The sequence below is a fragment of the Saimiri boliviensis genome, chromosome 11 (genome assembly GCF_048565385.1).
Source record: "Saimiri boliviensis isolate mSaiBol1 chromosome 11, mSaiBol1.pri, whole genome shotgun sequence".
NCBI classification, from domain to species: Eukaryota; Metazoa; Chordata; class Mammalia; order Primates; family Cebidae; genus Saimiri; species Saimiri boliviensis.
The window spans coordinates 83,846,036-83,868,423 of NC_133459.1; the positions used below are offsets into that span (position 1 = coordinate 83,846,036).

General features: G+C 33.2%; 1 protein-coding gene across 6 annotated transcripts in view; it reads right to left on the reverse strand.

Annotated features, from left to right (window-relative positions):
• ODF2L (outer dense fiber of sperm tails 2 like) overlaps nt 1-22,388 on the reverse strand; it is an 80,843-nt gene that overhangs the window by 17,558 nt on the left and 40,897 nt on the right. For 4 of the 6 annotated variants that reach the window (XM_074381137.1, XM_074381139.1, XM_074381136.1 and 1 more), the window contains 9 exons: nt 18,119-18,290; nt 16,665-16,797; nt 15,909-16,034; nt 14,377-14,439; nt 14,175-14,246; nt 13,233-13,349; nt 7,810-7,995; nt 4,064-4,173; nt 2,970-3,105 (listed from right to left, as the gene is read on the reverse strand). In XM_074381137.1, coding sequence (XP_074237238.1) covers nt 2,970-3,105; nt 4,064-4,173; nt 7,810-7,995; nt 13,233-13,349; nt 14,175-14,246; nt 14,377-14,439; nt 15,909-16,034; nt 16,665-16,797; nt 18,119-18,231 — 1,056 coding nt within the window. In that variant the 5' untranslated portion in view covers nt 18,232-18,290. Of the gene's footprint in view, nt 1-577; nt 663-2,969; nt 3,106-4,063; nt 4,174-7,809; nt 7,996-13,232; nt 13,350-14,174; nt 14,247-14,376; nt 14,440-15,908; nt 16,035-16,664; nt 16,798-18,118; nt 18,291-22,388 lie in introns of all 6 variants that reach the window. The other 2 variants (XM_074381140.1, XM_074381138.1) reach the window with 2 other exon arrangements.

The window sequence follows — 22,388 nt, forward strand, 5'->3', positions numbered from 1 at the left end:
AGTTGTCTGAACCACATAAAAAACATCAGCTGAATACAAAGGACAAAAACACAGCTGAACACAGCAAGCCACAGAGGTACACAGCACTCTACATAAAGCCCATATACTCCATGTTCCTCCTCCTCTTTCTTCTCTTTGGTCATGAGCCCTATCTTGGAAGTGCTTATTGTATATTGCCCTTATAGTTCCTATCTTATGTCCAAAAAATCTTAATTCCTTTAGCTTTCTGTATCAAGCTACCTTCATTTATTTTTTAAAAAGGATAAAGTTATATGTTTGCTGTAGTATTTATTAGGAATTTAACATGTATTTTTTAGTTGTATTAGTATTTGTATTATCACTTATGTTAGCACTCTACGAATTAGAAAGTCAATGTAATTGACTAAATTTGATAAATCAAGGAATAGTAGCATAAGTATATAATTTAGAGATATGCAGATAACCATCAGAAGAATAAAAATAGAAATTGTTTAGAAATTCATTTTTACCTGCCAAATTAGCAGACACTATAAGTAAAAAAATACATTTCATTTCCCGTGCTGATGGGGTATAGAGAACTAATAGCAATAAAATATGTTTTTAGAAGAAATGTAGCAAAGCATATCAAGAACATTCAAAATGTTCATATTCTTTGACTCAATAATTCTACATGGGAATATAAGCTAAAGACAGTACAACAAAAAGTTTATGTACAAAAAAATTCATCAGACCATTATTATTATTAAATGTTAAAAATGTTCGGAATAACCTGAATGACTAACAAATAGGGAATCTCCTAACACTTCTACATGGAATATATATTACAGAGTAATTTAAAACGATGCTTATAAAGAGTTTATATGTTATGTACATATCACATCTGTTTCCATTTTAAAGTGAACAAGGCAAGACATTAATGACAACTATGAAAAAAACAGAAGTACTACAAAATACCGTTATCTCCAAGAAATATGGGATCAGTGATCATTCTGTTCTTTTCTTTCTATATTTCTACAGTTTCCAATTTTACTGTAATGAGTATATATTTGTCATTCAAAAGATAACACTGAATAAACTGTTAGAAGTTGGAGGAACTATGCTCACTGAATAACTGAACTTCTTTTATTAAGAAAACACAAGAAGTTCATATTTCTTGAAGGACTATAAAGGACTTACAAAATTTCTTGAAGGAAAAAGTTCTAATTCAGAATAATGTCACCACTAAAAAAAAGTGGTATTAAGGTAAATTGCAATTTGGATTTTTAAAAATCTTTCCTAACAAAAAGTAGCCAAAATAATTGTATTACTAAATACATTAAAGGTGAGAAAAGAAGATCTTGCTACTTTCTATGATGTATATGACTTATATTACTATTTCCTCCACTCACTCCTGAATGAACACAGCCAACAGGACTGGCAATTTCAAGTCCTTCACTTCAAACTAGTAAGAGTCTTTCCACTTGGAACAAAACAGGCTTGAGATTTGTGAGCCTAGCTTTGTCCCACTGGTCTAAGGGAGACTAAAACTCAACATCAAGATGAGAAAAGTTATCAACTTTATAAACCTACAATGGGAAAGAATCTTTTTGGCTTGGGCAATCTGTTGTCTTCTGCAATATATAATAACCTTTAATTGCTATACATTATACTGCTTAACACTATGTATCTCCTGCAAAGACAGATCAGTATGTAGACTATAGATTGGCTCCTGGGAAAATATGCTAAGACCTACAATGGATAAAATTCTCTTTCCAGCACATGGCATTTTAGACATATAGCGAAATAAGGGTTTAGAAAGAGTAAAAGATATTTGGATGTATCCCCAGTTTCCTTCAGAAAAGCAATCTTTTAAAAAAGCATTTAACCTTACCTGGAAAAAAAATAAAAAATAAAAAGTAAAAAAGCAATTCAGAATCTTAAAGCCTGGAATGCTATCATTTTATTAAAATAATTTCCTTTGGTGATGATTTTTAAATTATGTGTATTTTTTCTTATAAACAAACTCATTTTTAAAAACCCACTGCAGTTTTTATGTCTACAAAATTCTAAACAGCCAGTAATTATGTTTCCAAGAAACCAGTGCATTTCTAATGCAAAACAAACAAACAAAAACAAACCTTAACTCAGAAAAAAAAAAGCCTTAGATTTTCACTTCTCTTTTAACACTAAAAATTTTTTCTCTCAAGGATCATGAAACATATCTGCAACATCTTTTAGGAATTTAACATGTATTAAGAACATCTTAATACACAGGATAAATGTATTATCATTTAGTTAATTCTAAATACAGTGATAGAATTAATCTGCTATAAATACAACAAAATAATGTTAGATGCTTAGTTTACAAGTTACTCTAAAATGTACTGTAGCTACTAATATATTATTTATCCTGTGCACACAAACTTTATTTCATGGTTTAAAAAGATTCTTTTCTGTCTTCTATTTTCTGTCCTCTAAAAATATTATTATGGAAGTGAAAATCATGCCATCATCTTTCAAGTTCCATTTGGTCGTTATATGTATCTCTGGTTGACTGTAAACTCAAATATCTTTTTTTCTCACAAAGAAAAGCTTCTCCCCTGTCTCTCCTCTAGTACCTATGGAAAGCAATTACCCGTCGGATTTGAGTAAGCTGGAAAATTCTTTCTGGTTATAAAACTGCCAAGAACATACTTTCTGGTTTCAAACAGACCAGGCCTGAGGCTATATCCTATCGTAACCATGACACTTAGAAATAATCTTATGTACTAAAGTTAATGTAATTTGGATGATTCATTTAACTGCTAAAATTGGATAGTAAATCATTTACTTTAAAAATTGAGGCAAAGAGTCAACTTCATAAATCTTATTTAGTACTGCTGAAAACATATCCTGACAAGCATAAAAGACAAGAGCACTGTACTAAACATACTATTTCTTCAAGCTACTTCTATTAAGTAGACTTTGGTCATTACATAATATATGTCTGCACAAACATACATGCATAGTACCTTTAATTTTGTATTCTCAAGATTCAGAGTTTCATTTTCATATTCAATTGAGTGAATTTTTCTAAGAACTTCCTCACATGAATTTTTTCCATGGTCTTCCATTTTCTTCAAATCTTCCAAAAGATTAATGATTTGCCTTTATAAAATAAATGTTTTATAAAAGTCATAAAAATTTTTACTCAAACAACATATTTTAAGTATGTTTCTGAAATCACTTTGGTAGGGTGTATTGTTTCAAATAGGGAATATACAAAAAATAAACAGAATTCATAGAACAACAAAAATAGGACGTTGTAACCTAAAAGGATACAACCAAAGCAAATCATTAGAAACAATTACCCACTGATGATACTGAAGAAAAATTATACAACATGCTCTTTGCTGTTCAATAAAACTTCTAAGCTATTATCCACAAGTATGCACATCTCTCTCTTCCTCTCATACACATGCACAAATAGACACAAAATTTTAGGGACAAGGTTAAAGAAAAAAAATCAAGTAAGGCAGTAACAACTAATCTTTAGACATGAATTATATATGGTAGTTTTCAATGACAAAACTGAAGAGAAGACAAAGAAAACACTTAAAATCAAATATTCAGGGTTCATTATTATGTTATCAGTAACACATTTCAAATAATAAAATACATGCATTTTAACTTTGAATTTTCTTTGTTATGCATTTAAGTCACTTTAATTAAGGAACAATAATTTTTAGGATTTTCAAAACATTTATAAATTTTTAAATATATTTTTACACATTTTTGTTTAAAAGAGAACATCACCTCCATTTAAGACAAATATTAACATTTACTACAAATAATAGATGGCATACTGAAATAATGAATGATAATCTACAAGTTTAAAATTTCAAAATGTGAACACCAATTCACTTTTAATTAGCAATCATTTTAATTATTTTTAATAGTAGAGTAAGAAAACTTTATACAATTATAAATAGGAAAATATCAAATCACGTAAGTAGCACCTTTACCATATATAATCTAAAAAAATCAAAATACAAACAATTCAAAGAGTGAAAAGAAAAAATGAAAACTCTTACTAAATAATAAAAGATTCTAAATTCCTTCTTACTTTTTCATGGTTTCAATCTGTACTTCCAATTCAGTTTTTTCTATTACAATTTTCTCATAATGACTTTTCCAGGCATTGGAAGCTGAAATTGTTTCAGACAACTTGGCTTCCTAAGAAATACATAAAAGTACTCATCCTATAATTTTAAAACATTTTTGTTTTGTTCAGAACTCTAAACACAAATACATTATAAACAAGGAAGCAGTCATCCAAAAAGCATGAAACTTTAAATACAGAAAATTGTACATGCATGTTTATAGCAGTGCAATTCATTATTGCAAAAATATGGAACCAGCCTAAATGCCTATCAACCAATGAGCAGATAGAGAAAATGTGACACATATCCACCATGGAATACTACTCAGCCATTAAAAGGAGCAAAATAATAGCATTTGCAGTAACCTGGATGAAGATGAGACCACTATTCTAAGTGAAGTAACTCAGCAATGAAAAACCAAATATCATATGTTCTCACTCATAAGTGGGAGCTAAGCTATGAAAATGCAAAAGCATAAGAATAATATAATGCACTCTGGGAATTGGGGGGAAGGGAGGGAGGGGAGTGAAGGATAAAAGACTACACACTGTATACAGTGTACAGTGCTCAGGTAATGTGTACACCAAAATGTCAGAAATCACCACTAAAGAAGTTATCCAGGTAACCAGAAACCACCTGTCCTGCAAAAACTATTAAAATAAATAAATAATGTAAATAAACAACTTTGAATAGGAACATTTTAAAGTATCTATATTGCTATCATTTTATATACACATAGTGGAAGTTTCAACTTAACATTTTAAAAGATGTTACAACTATTTTTAAACAATATTTCATAATTAAGTTAATTTCCTTTCTTTTTACTGAACTTTCCCTTTTTTATATATATTCTTTTGCCCTGGCTGAAGTGCAGTGGTGCAATCATGATGGCTCACTGCAGCCTCCAACTCCTGAGTGTAAGGGATCCTCCTGCCTCGGCCTCCCTAGTAGCTAGGGCTACAAATGTGTGCCACCATAGCTGCTTCATAGAGGTCACCCCATCAGCCTTCAAACACTGCTACTGTCCACAAAGATATAAAAGTGGTACTAGTGGCTTATACATTTTGAATGTGAACTCCATAAGGTAGGGATTTTTATCTGCTTTTCTTCATGGCTGTATTTCTAGGGCCTCGATTGATAGTATCTGGAGCACAGCAAACACTCAATAAATAGCTCAAATAACTCTCTGCAGATCCACCTAAAGAGTTGTGCCTCCTGTCTACATTCTACAGAAAAACAAACAGGCTGGAAGGCAACAATGCCAGTAATTATAAATCCAAAGGCCCAGAAACAGAAATTATAACAATTAACATGCATTGGGTTTTTCTTTCTTTCATCATTCATCCATTTACTGAACAAGTATTTACTGAGAATCTATTATGTAGAAGACTTCTTAAAATTTTTTCAAAGTAATACTTTTGATATACTGAAGACTAGTTTGTTTTCATAGTTTGTATATGAAAACATATTTTTATATTTTGTATATAAAAACATTTTTTTCATATTTTGTATAAAATAAGCTTTAATATAAATTATGAAGTGTAAGTTTGTAATGTAAATTAAGATATTTAGAAGGTTTATTAGTAAGAAAAGAACTTATGTATTAGCAATATAATTATTACCTATTTCATTAGTAAGACATTCCCAGATGTTGAAACTAGTCAGTGATGGAATCACCTTCCTAGAGATTTTTTGAGTTGGCCTACCTTTTCTCTTTACTTTAGAAAAATGGCACATGTAAGCCACCAGAAGCAAAATGAGGATCTGTCTAGTTTTCAAAGAAGGAAATGAGATAATTCTTTAGTGTGCAGAATTATAGAGCATTTAACATCCTGGCCCCTGGGCACTAAATGTCAGAATCAGTTCTCTAGTACTTTCAAAATCCCCATTTCTTCTTTCATCTGTCCTTATAACATGCAGATATAAAGCAAAATCCCCCTTTTAACCTTTCCTTCCACTGCATCGAAACTGCATCTGAACTAGTACTAGTGACCTTCTATTTACCAAAGACCATAGACCCTTATAAATCCTCTTTGTCCTTGATCTCTCTTTCTGTAGTTCTTGGTAAAATGTAGGCATTGTGTGGTATGTGATAACATTTTGTTAAACTATCATTTAGCCCTTGTTGCTGAATTGTTCATGTTTTAGACTTAAGACACTGTTTTAAATAATGGTACCCTTACCTTAGGTGAACAGGATAGTAAGCTCCTGCCTTCTGAGACTTATATTCAAGTAGAAGTAAACAGTTAAAAATAAAACAAAACACAACAGCAATGATAAATGGAAAAAATAAATGACACGGTTTCAGATTATAGTGAATGCTATGAAAAAAAAAAATTAAGACATTGATATGATTGTTTTGGGACTACTTCAAAAGGATTGATCAAGAAAGGCCTCTCTGAAGAGATGTCAATTGAAAAGATACCTGAATGATTAAAAAAAGAAAGAGCTATTGTGAGCCAGAGAAGAACATTAAAGCTAGAAGCAACAACAAACAAGAAAAACAACAAAACAAAGAAAACACTTCATGCATTAAAGGAACAGAAAGGAGGACAGTGCAAAAATATATTTTCTTATTTATTTCTCCCTGCAAACACATGAGAAAGGGAGTATTATGATCCCCTATTTTATACATGAGAAAATTGAAGCCTAAAGAGGTTAAGCTCCTTATCCCAAGTCACAAGGTTAACAATAGGAAGAGCCTTACATCTGGGGTGTGGTAGTGATGCTGTTTAAGTAAAACCCCCCCAAGAATGTTAACAACTCAATTAGTTTTTACTACTCAAGAATCTTTTCAGGCCTTCAACCAGGTCTACAACTTTCTAGACTTTAAACCTAGTCTTCAATGTTTTTATCTACATAAATTCTTCTGATGATAGGTTAAATATTAAACCTTAGAATGTTAATGCTTGAGCTTATAAAATACTATTTTGTTTGCAATAAGCTTTTATACGTCTGTTTTCATTTCTGAAAGCCTCTAAAAATTCTATAAGCCTTAACATAAGTTCTTAAGAAGCAGGATATCAGTGAGACTTTTTTAAATAAAATCAATTAGTAATTGAATAAATATAATAATTGGTTAAAAACAACAAAACGCTATGCCCATTTTCAAATTTGTACTATAGCCAAAGATATATTTTACATGGTGTGTTTATTTCAGCGTATGGTTTTAAATGTATTACAGAGATTAAATGAGGTTACTGAATAAAGTCATAGGGTCAAATGACACAAATCAGCATTTCTCAAACTAGTGTTCCTCAGAACCAGTTCCAAGAGTTGCTTTGTGGGTAAAGGAATATCTCTGTGGTTAAAAAAGTGTGGGAAACAGTTAGTTCAATACCCTTCATTCCACTGTTTCTGAAAGCCTTCTCAGACCCTTTAATTTGCTAAAATGGACAACAATGCTCCAAGTGGAAATAGGTAGGAAGTATTACCCTTAGTTAGTCGGCCAATAGAACCTTTTTTGTGCCTGGGGGCAGGGGACACACTTAATATTTCCTGTAAGTAAAGTTCCCAAGGACATGCTGATATATTTCAATGTGAAAATTTGACATTTTATGTAATATTCCAAAATAAAAGATTAAAGCAAAAAGTGTTGTTTTTCTGATATTAATAGCATTAAGAGAATAAAATTACTATATTAAGCATCATGATATTATATAAACTAAGTACATAAAATATATCTTTTAAAAAGAATTCGTTTACATACCTGATCTCTAATTTGGGAAGTAAGCTTTTCAATAGCTCCTGTAAAATGGGCAAGCCTTTGTTTGTAAACTTTAGAAGCCTTTTTTAAAGCTACAGTTTTTTGCCTACTTGCTTCTTTCATCACTACAGCCTCATTCTTATTCATTCTCAGTTGCAGGTTCCACTTGGCTATCTTGGTTTCTAAGCTCTAAAAAAATAAAAATAAAAAATAAAAAAAAAATAAAAATTGGCAACAATTAAAGTGTTTCAGAACTCCAATTTTTATGTAAACACTGTAAAAATATGTATATAACTGATATAGTTTGTATATTAGTCCATTCTCACACTGCTATAAAGAAATACCCAAAATTACTGAGTAATTTTAAAGGAAAGGGGTTTAATTGACTTACAGTTCCACATGGCTGGGAAGATCTCAGGAAACTTACACTCATGGTGGAAGGTGGAGGGGAAGCAAGGACCTCCTTCACATGGTGGCAGAAGAAAAAAAGAGTGAGGAGCAAAGGGGGACGAGTCCCCTACAAAACCATCAGATCTCATGAGAACTCACTGACTGTCATAAGAACAGCATGAGGGAAACCAACTCCATGATTCAATCACCTTCTACCAGGTCTCTCCCTAGACATGTGGGGATTATAAGGATTACAATTCAAAATGAGATTTGGGTGGGGACACAAACCACAGCATTTTGCCCCTTGCCCCTCCCAAATCTCATGTCCTCACATTTCAAAACACAGTCATGCCTTTCCAACAGTCCACCAAAGTCTTAATTCATTCCAGCATTAACCCAAAAGTCCAAGTCTAAAGTCTCATCTGAGACAAGGCAAGTCCCTTCTGCCTAGGAGCCTGTAAAGTAAAAAGCAAGTTAATTACTTCCAAGAAACAATGGGGGTACAGGTATTGGGTAAATATTCCCATTCCGAATGGAATGAATTGGTCCCAAAAAAGGGGCTACAGGACCTATGGAAGTCCAAAATCCAGTGGGGCAGTCATTAAATCTTAAAGCTCCTAAATAATCTCCTTTTACACCATGTTTCACATCTAGGTCATGCTGATGCAAGGGGTTGGCTCCTTCAATCTTGGGAAGCTCTGCCCCTGTGGCTGGCAGGGTACAGACCCCTTCCTGGTTGCTTTCACAGGCTGGCACTGAGTGTCTGTGGCTTTTCCAGATGCATGGTGCAAGCTGCTGGTGGATTTACAATTCTGGGGTCTGGAGGACAGTGGCCCTCTTCTCACAGATCCACTAGGCAGTACCCCAGTGGGGACTCTATGTGGGGCTCCAACCCCACATTTCCTTTCCACACTGCCCCAGCAGAGGTTCTCCATGAGGGCTCCACACCTGCAGCAAACTCTTGCCTGAACATCCAGGCATTTCCGTACATCCCCCAAAATCTAGGCAGAGGTTCCCAAGCCTCAATTCTTGTCTTCTGTGTACCCGCAGGCCCAACACCAAGTGAAAGTTGCCAAGGCTTGGTGCATGCACCCTCTGAAGCAATGGCCTGAGCCGTACATTGGCTGCCTCAGCAGCAAGGCCCTAAGCCCAGCCCACAAAACTACTTTTTCCTTTTAGGCCTCTGGGCCTGTGATGAGAGGGACTGCCATGAAGACCTCTGACATGCCCCAGAGATATTTCCTAGTTGTCTGGCAATTAACACTTGGCTTCTCATTATTTATGCAAATTTCTGCAGACCACTTGAATTTCTCCCCTGAAAATGGGTGTTTCTTTTCTATTGCATGGTCAGGCTGCAAATTTACCAAACTTTTATGCTCTGTTTCCCTTTTAAACATATGTTCCGATTTCAAACCATCTCTATGAACACGTAAAACTCAAAGCTTTCAGAATTAACCAGGTCATATCTTGAATTTTTTCTGGTTAGAAATTTCTTCTTCCAGATACCCTAAATCATTTCTCTCAAGTTCAGAGTTCCACAGATCTCTAGAGCAGGGGCAAAATACCACCAGTCTCTTTGTTAAAGCATAGCAAGAGTCACCTTTATTCCAGTTCCCAACAAGTTCCTCATCTCTATCTGACACCATCTCAGCCAGAACTTCATTGTCCATATCATTATCAGCATTTTGGTCAATCCCATTCAACAAGACTCTAGGAGGTTCCAAGCTTTCCCATAGCTTCCTGTCTTCTGAGCCATCCAAACTGTTCCAATCTCTGCCCATTACTTAGTTCCAAAGTCACTTCCATATTTTTGTGTATCTTTATAGCAATACCCTACTCTCTGTAGTACCAATTAACTATATTAGTCTATTCTCACATGCTATAAAGAAATACGTGAGGTTGGGTAATTTACAAAGGAATGAGTTTTAATTGACTCACAGTTCCATATGGCTAGGGAGGCCTCAGGAAACTTCAATCATGGCAGAAGGTGAGGGAGAAGCAGGGACCTTCTTCACGTGGCAGCAGGAGAGAAAAGCATGAAGAGTCAAGGGAGAAGAGCCCCTTATAAAATGACCAGATCTCATGAGAAGTCACTCACTATCATGAGAACATAATGGGGAAAACCATCCCCATGATCCAATCACCTCCCACCAGGTCTCTCCTTAGACACGTGGGGATTATGAATATTACAATTCAAGATAAGATTTGGGTGGGGATACAGCCAAACTATATCAGTTTGGATCTGTTCCCACCCAAATTTCATGTCAAACTATAATCCCCAGTGTTGAAGCTGGGGCCTGGTGGGAGGTGGTTGGATCATGGGGGTTGTTTCTTATGAATGGTTTACAGCATCCTCTTGGTGCTGTTCTCCTGATAGTGAGTTCTTACAAGATAAGGTTGGTTGGATCATGGGGGTTGTTTCTTATGAATGGTTTACAGCATCCTCTTGGTGCTGTTCTCCTGATAGTGAGTTCTTACAAGATAAGGTTGTTTGAAAGTGTGCAGCACCTCCCTACTTGCGCTCTCTCTCTCTCTCTCTCTTGCTTCTGCTCCCACCATGTGAGATGCCTCACTCCCTCTTTGTCTTCCACCATGATCGTAAGTCTCTTGAGGCCTTCCCAGAAGCTGAGCAGATGCCAGAATCATGCTTCCTGTATGTACAGCCTGTGGAACTGTGGGCCAATTATACCTCTTTTCTTCATAAACTCTGTAGTCTCAAAGGAGAAATACATTCTTAAATTGTTTTTAAAAAAACAAAATCCCATAAAACATAAGTAGCTGGGAAAAACACCAGTACAATAAGTGGACATAAGACAAAAGAGCATCCCACAGGAAACACTGCTGTCATTCCTCTAAAAGTCCACACGGTGTCATCATCACACCATGAATGGTTGCTGCTTCAGGTTAAAAAACTTTTAAACATGGAAAGTAAATTTTCTTTTTGAACGCAGTTCCAGACATGATCTTCACACCATATTTATTAAATCCCACACTTATGCACTATCAAGGAATACACTGAAATAAAATTTTTATAAATGATAAAATGATTCAAAATAACCTCTCTCAAGTAATTTGCCAAATGAATGAACACTTTTTTTGTTTTTTTTAGATGGAGTCTTGTTCTGTCACCAGGCTGGAGTGCAGTGGCGTGATCTCGTCTCACTGCAACCTCCACCTCCCGGGTTCAAATGATTCCTCTGCCTCAACCAGGCATGTACCACTCCACCCAGCTAACTTTTTGTATTTCTTTTTAGTAAAGACGGGGTTTCACCATGTTGGCCAGGCTGGTCTCAAACACCCGACCTCGTGATCCACCCACCTTGGCCTCCCAAGTGCTGGAATTATAGGCGTGAGCCACCACACCCGGGCATGGACACACATTTAAAGTGGATTATCTGTCTTTTTCTATATCCAAAGGAGTGTCTGTATACACGTCGAATTTTATACAGAGAATTATTCTCAGTGTCTTCTGAAAATATAAAAATGTTCTAACTCTAACTGCTACATCACAAAAATCTAGAGAGAAAAATTGGTTCAAGGCATCTTTCAGATAGTTCCCAGAGACTTACAATGTAAATTTTTAAAAGACCCAATACAATATTACTCAACACTAAAAAAAAAATGAGATTAATGTTGCCAAGTTGAGTTCATTGGGTTTATACTCTTAAAAACAAAAAAACAAAAAACTGTCAAACCTAAGTCAAAGAACTAAATTCTGAACCCCTTAATTACTTAATGCCTTAAATCCACAAGTGTGTAAGAGAAAATGTGGACAAATCAGTAAACTCAGTTTCTTTTAATCATTTCTTAACAGTGGCATTTTGGTAAAGGAATTTGAATTTAAATTATTAGGAGAATTTTATAGTAAAATTTTAGGATTTTAGCCTTCTGTTCTTTCTCCAAATTATCATAGTTATAAAAAATAACTACTATGCTTTCCTTTTAAAAGTTATTTAACATTTCATTTTTAAACTGAAGAAAGTATTTTCAAAAACTTTCCCAACTGTTGTTTGAGGACATAATTTAAAATTATGTAAGATAAATTGGGGAAGATCATTATCTGTGTTAAATCACACATCAGATGTATTCAGTCACATGTGTTCTCTTATATTGACTATGACAGAGCACTGCTATACCAACTCGTTTGTCTGCAGTTCCTTAGCATACAAAATTTATATCCCCCATAAACCAACTTGATGTCCCTTTAAAGGAAAAACACACCAAGAAAAATCTCCAGTACAGTTTTGAAACATGCTACAGGTTGCAGACATCTGCTCTGATTCAGGAATGCAAAAGCAAACAGAAATCTAACTCAGAAGTCCACACACTCAATGGAGTCTGAGTCTCTGTAACTTCTCAAGGTGGGAATATTGCTTCTTTGGCGGAAAAAAAAAAAAAAAAAAAAAAAAAAAAAAAAAAAAACAGTCACCTTATATTGTATGATTGCCACCTCAAATTCTTATTTCAAAGTGACTTTGGCTCCAAAAATGAAACCAAAAAATTCCCCTTAATTATACTTCTACAAAGCTGTTTAATAAGGGAATTACTTGAGTTTATGAACATCAAAATTGGACTGTTTTTAAGATTATTATGATTAGTAACAAAAGATAAACATTGTACTGACTGTTAACTGTGTGGAAGCATGTATGCATATTTGTATAGATGTAGAAAAAAAGACTGAAATAATGTACACCAAAATGCTAACAATGATTTTGGTGTATTTAAATTTATTTTGTTTTCTATAAATTTTCCACAGCAAATATAAATTAACTATAAAATAGAAATAATTTTAAAGTAATTCAATCCCATAAATTCTTCCTAGATTGGTATTAAATAGAGATAGCATTTTTATATTGGAATTTGGACCCAAACCTTTAGGTAGGCCACAAATATTAAGATTTACCTTAAGTATGTATTTCCCATGTCAATATTGTGTATTTTAAAACCACCAAATTCTAGAATTAAGAAATGGCTTTATAACCTTTCATTAATTTTATCACTTGAGATATAAAAATGGATGCATATTTATAAATAACCTTCACATATTCTTTCAACTTATCATTCTCGGCTTCCTTTTTATGGATTTGGAACTGTAGTCGTTCATGTACTACTTTTACTGATTGAGAAAAACGATTTGCTTTCAAAGTATTTGCCTGTAACAAAGAGAAAGAAAAAACCAAAATATATATATGTCATTTATATTATATAAAAATATATAATATATAATACAAAATATATCATTATAATATATAATATATATGTTATTATAATATATAATATAGTATTTCCCATGTCAATATATATTATATATTATATTTTATATTATATATAATTATAGAATATATATTATTTATATTTTATGTTATATATCTTTATATATTTTTTTATATAATAAAATACATTCATATATTTATATATTATATATAATATCATATATTATGTATACATATTATTTGCTATATCCCCAGCCCAATATCTTTCATTTCACTCCAGTTTAGGCACAATCTAAAGCACTACTTTACATAAACTGCCATCCCTATTACAATTGTATTTCATGCCAAACCAGGGGTAAGATTTCCCCCCCAATCTTTTTGATTTAATGGCTCCTGATAATCATTTCTTTTTTAAAACTCCCATCTGTCTTTCTAAATAAAGTTAAGGGTATACCTAAATCGCTCCTACAAACACTAAAATTTCTTAATTTTTCCCCCAATTGAAATACAATACAAATTTAAAATAGTTCCTAATACGAAGTGATTCATGCCAAGTATCCTGACAAACACCATAAAACGCTAAAAAAAACTTAGTAAAATTAAGATGCTATATTTGATAGGTAAAACCTGTAAAATATCCAAATCGTCTAGAATTTCAAAACACTTTTCTGTGTTTACTTCTGAGGAGTTGGTGCCCGGATGGGGAAAAAAAGGGAGTCAATATTAATATAATGAATTAAGCTCAAAAGCTCAAATTTTGCTTACCTTTTCATTCTGAAACAAACAAGAAAGTTCTTGGATATGGGCCTCCTTTTCAAATACCTTCTTCTTAAGATTCTTCAGCAAATATAAAATAAGAGTTAGAAATCTGACAACTTGTATAGTATTGGCAATATTATAAAACCAAGCAGTATGCAAATAACAATGACAGAAAGAATGAACACAAAGTAAGTGTGGAAAGACTTACAGCATTTTCACTTTCATTATCAGTTAGATTTTCTAGCAACATGCTGGGTAAATTGTTTCCTGTCTGAAAAAAGAACATTATAAATCAGTGTTCACAAATTATATTTCTCTATGTAAATAAGTAGTAGAAAATGGAATAAGCATTACTCAAGAAATTAATATGACTTTTAATTCAGATTTTTAAAAGAGTTAACCATTGAAAAGATTTTTGTCCAAGTATTCCAAATTCTTTTTGGTCTGCAATTTATGAAATTAGTTAATTTACTAAACTGATCTAACAAAAAAATGCTTCAGAAAGTATAGGCCAATGACACTAAAATCACAAAAACTCTCTATACAAAAGAAGCTTAATACAGTGCGGTTTATCAATAGGCAACAATTATCAACAATCTAAATTCTAGCAATAAGAACTCTCTTAAAGAATTACAACAAATCAGTAACAGAATTCTATGCAGCCATTTTAAATGAGCCCATAGAATATTCATTTTTATTCATTTTTGAGAGTCATACTTCTGTTTTAGAATGTGAAAAAGCTATCAATTCTTTTCACTCAAAACCAGGTATACATGTCCATATAATGCAAAACTGTACATGGAATTTCAGAGGGCTCATGGATTTCATAAAGGCCATCCTTGGATTCTATAAGGGTCCAAAGAGCTCAAGTTAGGATTTTTTTCTATTAAAAAGCATTCAATACATGAGAAAATTTTGATGATACAGTGTTAACTATAAAAGTTACAAAACAAAGAGAGTAGTTCTACTCCATTTTTCTAATACAACATGCATATATGCACACATAACATATATACAGTAAAGAAACAAAAGACTGCAAAAGATACACAACACAAAATTAACAGTGCTTAATAGTGATTCTTCACTAAGTGTTGAGATCAAGAGAATTATTAATATTTCTCTGCTTCTCTAAATTTTCTATAATAAGCATGGAACTTTTTAATTATAAAAACTATTACCTAATATTAGATAATTTTCACAATTCTGAAACAATTTTTATCATAGGAAAAAGTCAAAAGGGAGTCAGAAGATTAATTTAGGTGATGTAAAGGGCATAGGGTTTCTTTTTGGAGTGATAAAAATGCTTTAAAATTGACTGTGGCGATGGCTGCACAACTCTGAATACACTGAAAAACACCAAATTTCATGATTTAAATGGGAGAACTGTATGGTTTGTGAATTATATCTCAATAAAGCTTTTACCAGATTAAGAATATATAGATATGTATAAATATAATGTGCACAGGCACTTAAATTTATAAAGTATATATTTTATTAGAATCAGCTAAATTAAGTATGATAAAGTTTTTGAGATAAAAATAAAAACACATTTTCTATAAAAATGCAGTTTTCATATAGAACTATTTATGAAACATTAAAGGTAGGGATTAATGACTGCCACCCCAAGTAAAATTCAAAAAAGTATTTCCATTTCAAATATACCAATAATTTCTACAGTTTAAAAATAATGTACCCTTCAAATGAGAAATAACACTATTTAATGAGTGCTTAGTGTCTTACTTGTTTGTAGTCTCTCTTTCTAAGAAGATGTTCTAAAGCTAGTTTTACATTTTTGAAGGCATCTAATTCTTTTGTTAGTATTTCCTTCTGTTCGGAAATCTTCAAATTCAATGCAGAAAGATTAGCCTGACAAATTATAAGAACCACATATATATTTTAAGACATAGCATTAAGTAAAACCCTCTAAAATATGATATTACCAAACAATACTTTTTACTAACAAAATAATTCTTTTGTGCTTAGCAATAATATAAAATTTATTATTAATAAATTAGATGTTATACAGTACATTAAAATAAAGTGAAATCAAAATAAAGAGTTTAAATGGCATTTATTTAAATAAAAATTATAGAAGATAATCTATTGTTTGTCCCTAAACTTTATATGCTGAAACTTACAAATAGTTCTCTATTCTAAATAATACTATAGAAAACAGATATATTTCATCTCTCAGAAGACTTTAGTTTTAAATTCACTCTTAAGAAAAGCTGATTTTCTAGTTCAACTCCAGGTAACTCAAGCACCAAAATATATTGTTTCTTTCTATCTTAGCCTTTTATGAGGTGTATGCCTGAGATTATCTTTTAGGAAAAGAATTGTAGTTAATTAAATGGGAATAAAGAATTCTGAAAAACCCTCACTTTTCACATTAAATACTCATATGTGAGCATACCTACATAAGATATGAAACTTAGGTTAATGTATTCTGAGTATTACACTAGCTTTTCATTTTATACGTATTCATAAGTCACTCACATTTTCAAAATTTATCTCTTCAATGGTGTCCTTAAATAATGGCAAAAGTAACTCTACAGAATGAGCTACCAACTCTGCTTCCTTAAGTGTTGCTTCCAGTTCAGTCTTTTCATTTAGGATGTCCTGCTTCAGGCTAATTACAAATGCACATAGAAAATTTAAGTTAAATCCAATTTCATTTAAAGATGCTCCTCAGAAATGCCATATCACCAATGCAGTACTCTTAACAGCAAGGGTAACTTTTAGTCCAAAAGTATCTGGAAACTTGGACTTTGAGTGTAAGCGAATTTTAAGAATACCTTGAGTAATTTATTTTATTTACATTTTACTTGTTTGTAATCACAAGAGTTATTTGGATTAAATATATATATAAATTAAGTTTGAAGGAGCATTTTCAATATTTATAAATAAAATTCCAAGTGATAAGAAAACACTTTCTTTAATTGGCAGCTTTTCTCTTTCTTTGTAAAACATAATATTATGGCTCATTAACAACTGATGGCATCTTAGAGACTATGTCAAAAATATGTGTGTTCTTAAGTACAACTGGCTTAAAGTCGTGAGCCTAAGAAGATTCTAGCTATGAACGACACCTGCCCCTTATTAAAAACCATGGGCAGAAAGTCAAGTATGATTATAGATGATAAAATATTTCACTCAAAACAAGTTAAACCAGAAGCTGGACTAAACTACCCATACCAACAATAATGGTATACTAAAATTGCCATTTAGTGGGGGACAATAATTCATGCAAATAACAGTGTATTCCCCACTCTGAAGAAGTATGACAAGTATTTGCTATACAGTAATACACCAAATGACAGTCAATTCACATTCATTATATTTCTGATGTCACATATTATATTTTCATTTATCTGAAATAGCTTTATTTTATAAATTCTTAACAGATGAGGTTTTCTTTTTTTTTTTTTTTTGAGAGATGTAGTCTTGCTCTGTCACCCAGGCTGAAGTGCAGTGGTGTTATCTCCACTCACTGCAAACTCTGCCTCCCAGGTTCAAGTGATTCTTACAACACAGCCTCCCAAGTAGCTGAGATGACAGGTACATGCCATCACGTCCAGCTAATTTTTGCATTTTTTCTTAGTAGAGATGGGGTTTCACCATGTTGGCCAGGCTGGTCTTGAACTCCTGACCTCAAGTGATCCATTTGCCTCAGCCTCCTAAAGTGCTAGTATTATAGGCATGAGCCATTGCACCTGGCCAGTTTTTCATTTTTAATTGCTTTCATTCAGATTCAAAAAAACTAGCTGAATTCTGCTAGATAAGTACATTTGTAATCAGATTAAATTAATATATTTTAATAAATAAATACTAGATATGAAGAAGATACTCTTAAAAGAATGCTGTATTTGATTCAAATAATTTATATTATGGACTAAACAGGAAATCCTGAAAGTGGAAATTTAGATTTCCCCTGATACTGATGAGAATACCAGCCGAGATGACTTTCATTGGTACACCGTGGTAAATCTTCTTTCTCTGATACAGTTTTAAGATGGGAAAAGAGTTCTTCTGAATGACTTCCATCATTTATAGGCTTCTCCATAAATTCAGTAAATGGATTTATAGGTGGCTTCACAGCAACGTCTCCACATAAGCTGAAAGCTAGGAAATATTTTAGTTACTAAATTTATTTCAATAGAGATTTTTTGTCATTTCTCTCTCCTAAAAAATAAAGGTTATAAGGATGTGTAAAATAATAATATTTCAAAGTTGAAATAAAAATTATAACTGCCACTCATTTTTATACTAATTCAAAATGGTAGCAAAATTGCATAGCACAACCACTCAACAATGGCCAGTTTCCATATACTGTTTCCAAAAGGCCTGATAATTCCTAAATAATGAGTGTAAAAATCTTTATTAGTCTATTTCTTGAAGTATTACAATAATATTTTAATCCAGCAGGACTATAAGACAAATATAAAAACCATGGGTTACCTGTAGTCTGTCTTATTAGGTCCATGGCATAATAAATATATGTTATTCATGCCTAGATCTGTAGAAATTTAACTTTCAAAGTACTTGGCAACAATAGCTACAAAGGATATTCAATTGCAAGTAGACTTTTCAAAATTAAACTCATTTACTCCTATTCCCAACTCAATCTGGAATATTCTTGGTGATCATGAAAAGAACAGACAGATGACATTACTTCCAAATTTTACAAATCTAATTGTTTTTACTCACACCTGTAGATGTCACTTTAAAAATGTGAATATTTATGAATATTATTACTACTCCAATTTAAGTAATGAGCTGGAGCTTTAGGAACCATATGGGCTGTATTTTCCCAACTCTAGTAATGCATGGTAATGTGTTCCCCAACTTCATTTTATGTTAACACAAAATCAAAGTTATATTGAAAGTTTTCTACTTTTTTTTCAGATATTTACCTCTTTGTAATTTAGTTTTACATGTCTGTATTACAAAACATATTATATTCAGGAATTTTTAACACTTAAAGTAGAAGTGAAATTACAGGTTGAAGATTATTTGTATTTAATTAGCCATTTGGAAACCTTCCAAAGTGTCCATAAAATGTATATATTTTATCTGAATGTTCTATATACTGAAGAGATAAATATCTAGCAAAGAGGCCAATGAAGTATGCTTATATTTTTTAAATACCAGAAAGCAAAGTCCAAAAGTAACTGCTAAATAACTAACAGATAGTCTAAGTTGATTCCCTTGAATGCTGCAAATATGCAACATCTATCACAAGAGTATGACAATATTTTGAGCTTTCTATAGACTAAAAGAATTACAAAAATACAAAATCCAATAAAAAACCAAACCTAAAAGTTAAGAAGAATATGCTTGGGATAAGTCACTGCAATCAAGAGAAATACCATCTACTAATTTGTTCAGTTACAATAGCTATCCCATACAGAAAGCAACTGGTAACAACCCTTCACTTTTTTAAACATTTGTCATATTTGTCTCTCGGTGGACTGGAATCTCAAGAAAGAATGTCTTTTTTATATTTTAATCCTCAGCCTCATAAAAGCTAAGCAATAATTTAAGGAAAAGACATAAGGCTTAGAGCTCTTAATGAATATAATGACTAAAGACTGTTTGCCTTTTTTTAAAATTCACCCCTTGATTTATCTTTTCAGGGATCATTAAAAGAAAAATGGTTCCTATATTTGAAATAAAGGTTTAAAACACAATGTAAGAAGATAGAGAACTGAAACTATAAAAATTCTAGAAGATAACATCAGAAAAACCGTTCTAGACACTGGCTTAGGCAAGGATTTCATGACCAAGAACCCAAAATCAAATGCAATAAAAATAAAGATAAATAGCTGAGACTTAATTAAACTAAAGAGCTTTTGCATGGTAAAAGAAATAGCAGAGTAAACAGACAACCCACAGGGTGGGAGAAAATCTTCACAATCTATACATCCGACAAAGGACTAATATCCAAAACCTACAACAAATTCAAATAAACTAGCAAGAAAAAAACAAACAATCCCATCAAAAAGTGGGCTAAGGACATGAATAGACAATTCTCAAAAGAATATATACAAATAGCTAACAAACACAAAAAAGTGCTCAACATCACTAATGATCAGGGAAATAAAAATCAAAACCACAATGTGATATCACCTTACTCCCACAAGCACAGTCATAATAAAAAAAAATTTAAAAATAATAGATGTTGATGTGGATGCAGTGAAAAGGGAACACTCGTACACTGTTGGTAGGAATGTAAACTAGTACAACCACTATGGAAAAGAGTGTGGAGATTCCTTAAAGAACTAATAGTAGAATAACCATTTGATCCAGTGATCCCACTATGAGGTATCTACCCAGAGGAAAAGAAATCATTAATATAGAAAAGATACTTGCACATGCATGTTTATAGCAACACAATGTCCCTCATCAATAAATAAAAAGAAAACTGTGAGAGATATATATTTTTTCTCAAAATAATATATACAAAATCCAGCATCCCTTTATGATTTAAACCTCCAGCAAAACCAGCATACAAGGGACATACCTCAATGTAATAAAAGCCATCTATGATAAACCCATAGCCAACATAATACTGAATGGGGAAAAGTTTAAAGCATTCCCTCTGAGAATCCTATCCTCTCTATATACATATATAGAAAAGCAAACATCATTATGTTCTCACTCATAAGGGGGGGGGTTTAAGCTATGAGGATGCAAAAGCATAAGAATGAATCAACGGACTTTCGAGACTCAGAGTGAAAGGGTGGGAAGGGAGTGAGTGATAAAAGACTACAAATTGGATTCAGTGTACACTGCTCAGGTGATGGGTGTACCAAAAACTCACAAATCCCTACTAAAGAACTTATTCATGTAACCAAATACCACCTGTTCCCCAAAAACCTATGGAAATAAAAAATTAACCAAGAAACCTGTTTAAAAATCCTTAAAGATGAGCAATTTTAAAACATTTTTAAATTTTTAAAGATTTAAATTTCCTATACAGAGACAATTTTGTCAGTCTGTTGTCAAGAGGACATATACTTAAAGCTTTTTCCAGGAGTACTCGTAGGTTATACTGATCCAGCTACATTCACTGAACTAATGTTCCATTTTGGCCAACAGCAAGCACTGGTGGATAACTATTCAGGAACCATGGTCAGGGAAAAAGAAAGATCATGGTCCATGACCTTCCTCAACACCTAGATAAGACTAAGTAAACTAACCAACTTCAGATGAATATGTATTTTAAAACAGTCTCTCTGAAGAGAATAGTATATAAATCCTGCAGATTTTGTTTTGCCAAATATAAATTCTTAGAAAACTAACTTTCATTGTCTTCAAACACAGATTCTACTGAAAAAAAAAATCACCATGAAATATTCAGCAAGGAACACAAAGTAGATGCAGGAATGCTGCTTTCTTCCCCCTACTATTTTGGACACTAGTTAAATGTTTACTCGAGAGGTAATTATGTGAAGAAAAAAAAAAAAACGGTGGGTTATTTGTAGGGGGTCCCTGAGCAAGATGGCCAACCAAATAGGAGCAGCTCCTGTGCGCAGCTCCCAGTGAGATGGTTGCAGTGCAGAAGGCGGGTGATTTCCACATTTCCAACTTAAGTACCTGGTTCATTTCATTGGGACTGGCTGGACAGTGGGTGCAGCCCAAAGAGGGCAAGCCAAAGCAGGGTGGGGGCATCACCACACCCAGGAATTACAAGGACCTGAGGAACTCCCTCTCCTAGCCAAGGGAAGCCATTAGGGACTGTTTCCTGCACTCTGGCCCAGATACTGCATTTTTCCCAAGGTCTTCACAACCCACGAACCACGAGATTCCCTTTGGTATCTACACAAGTACTGAGGCCCTGGGTTTCCAGCACAAAACTGGCTGGCGGTTTTGGCAGAAACCAAACTAGCTGCAGCAATTTTTTTTTTCATACCACACTGGTGCCTAGAACACCAGCAAAAAGGAACTGTTCATTCCCCTAGAAAGGGGGCTGAAGCCAGGGAGCCAAGTGGTCTGGCTTGGCGAGTCCTACCCCCACAGAAACCAGCAAGCTAAGATACACTAGCTTAAAATTCTCACAGCCAGCACAGCAGTCTGAGCTCAATCTGGGTCATTCAAGCTCGGTGGTGGGAGAAGCATCTGCCATTGCTGAGACTCGAGTAGGTGGTTTCAATCCCACAGTGTAATAAGCAAACCTGCCAGGAAATCTGAACTGGGTGGAGCCCAACACAGCTCAGC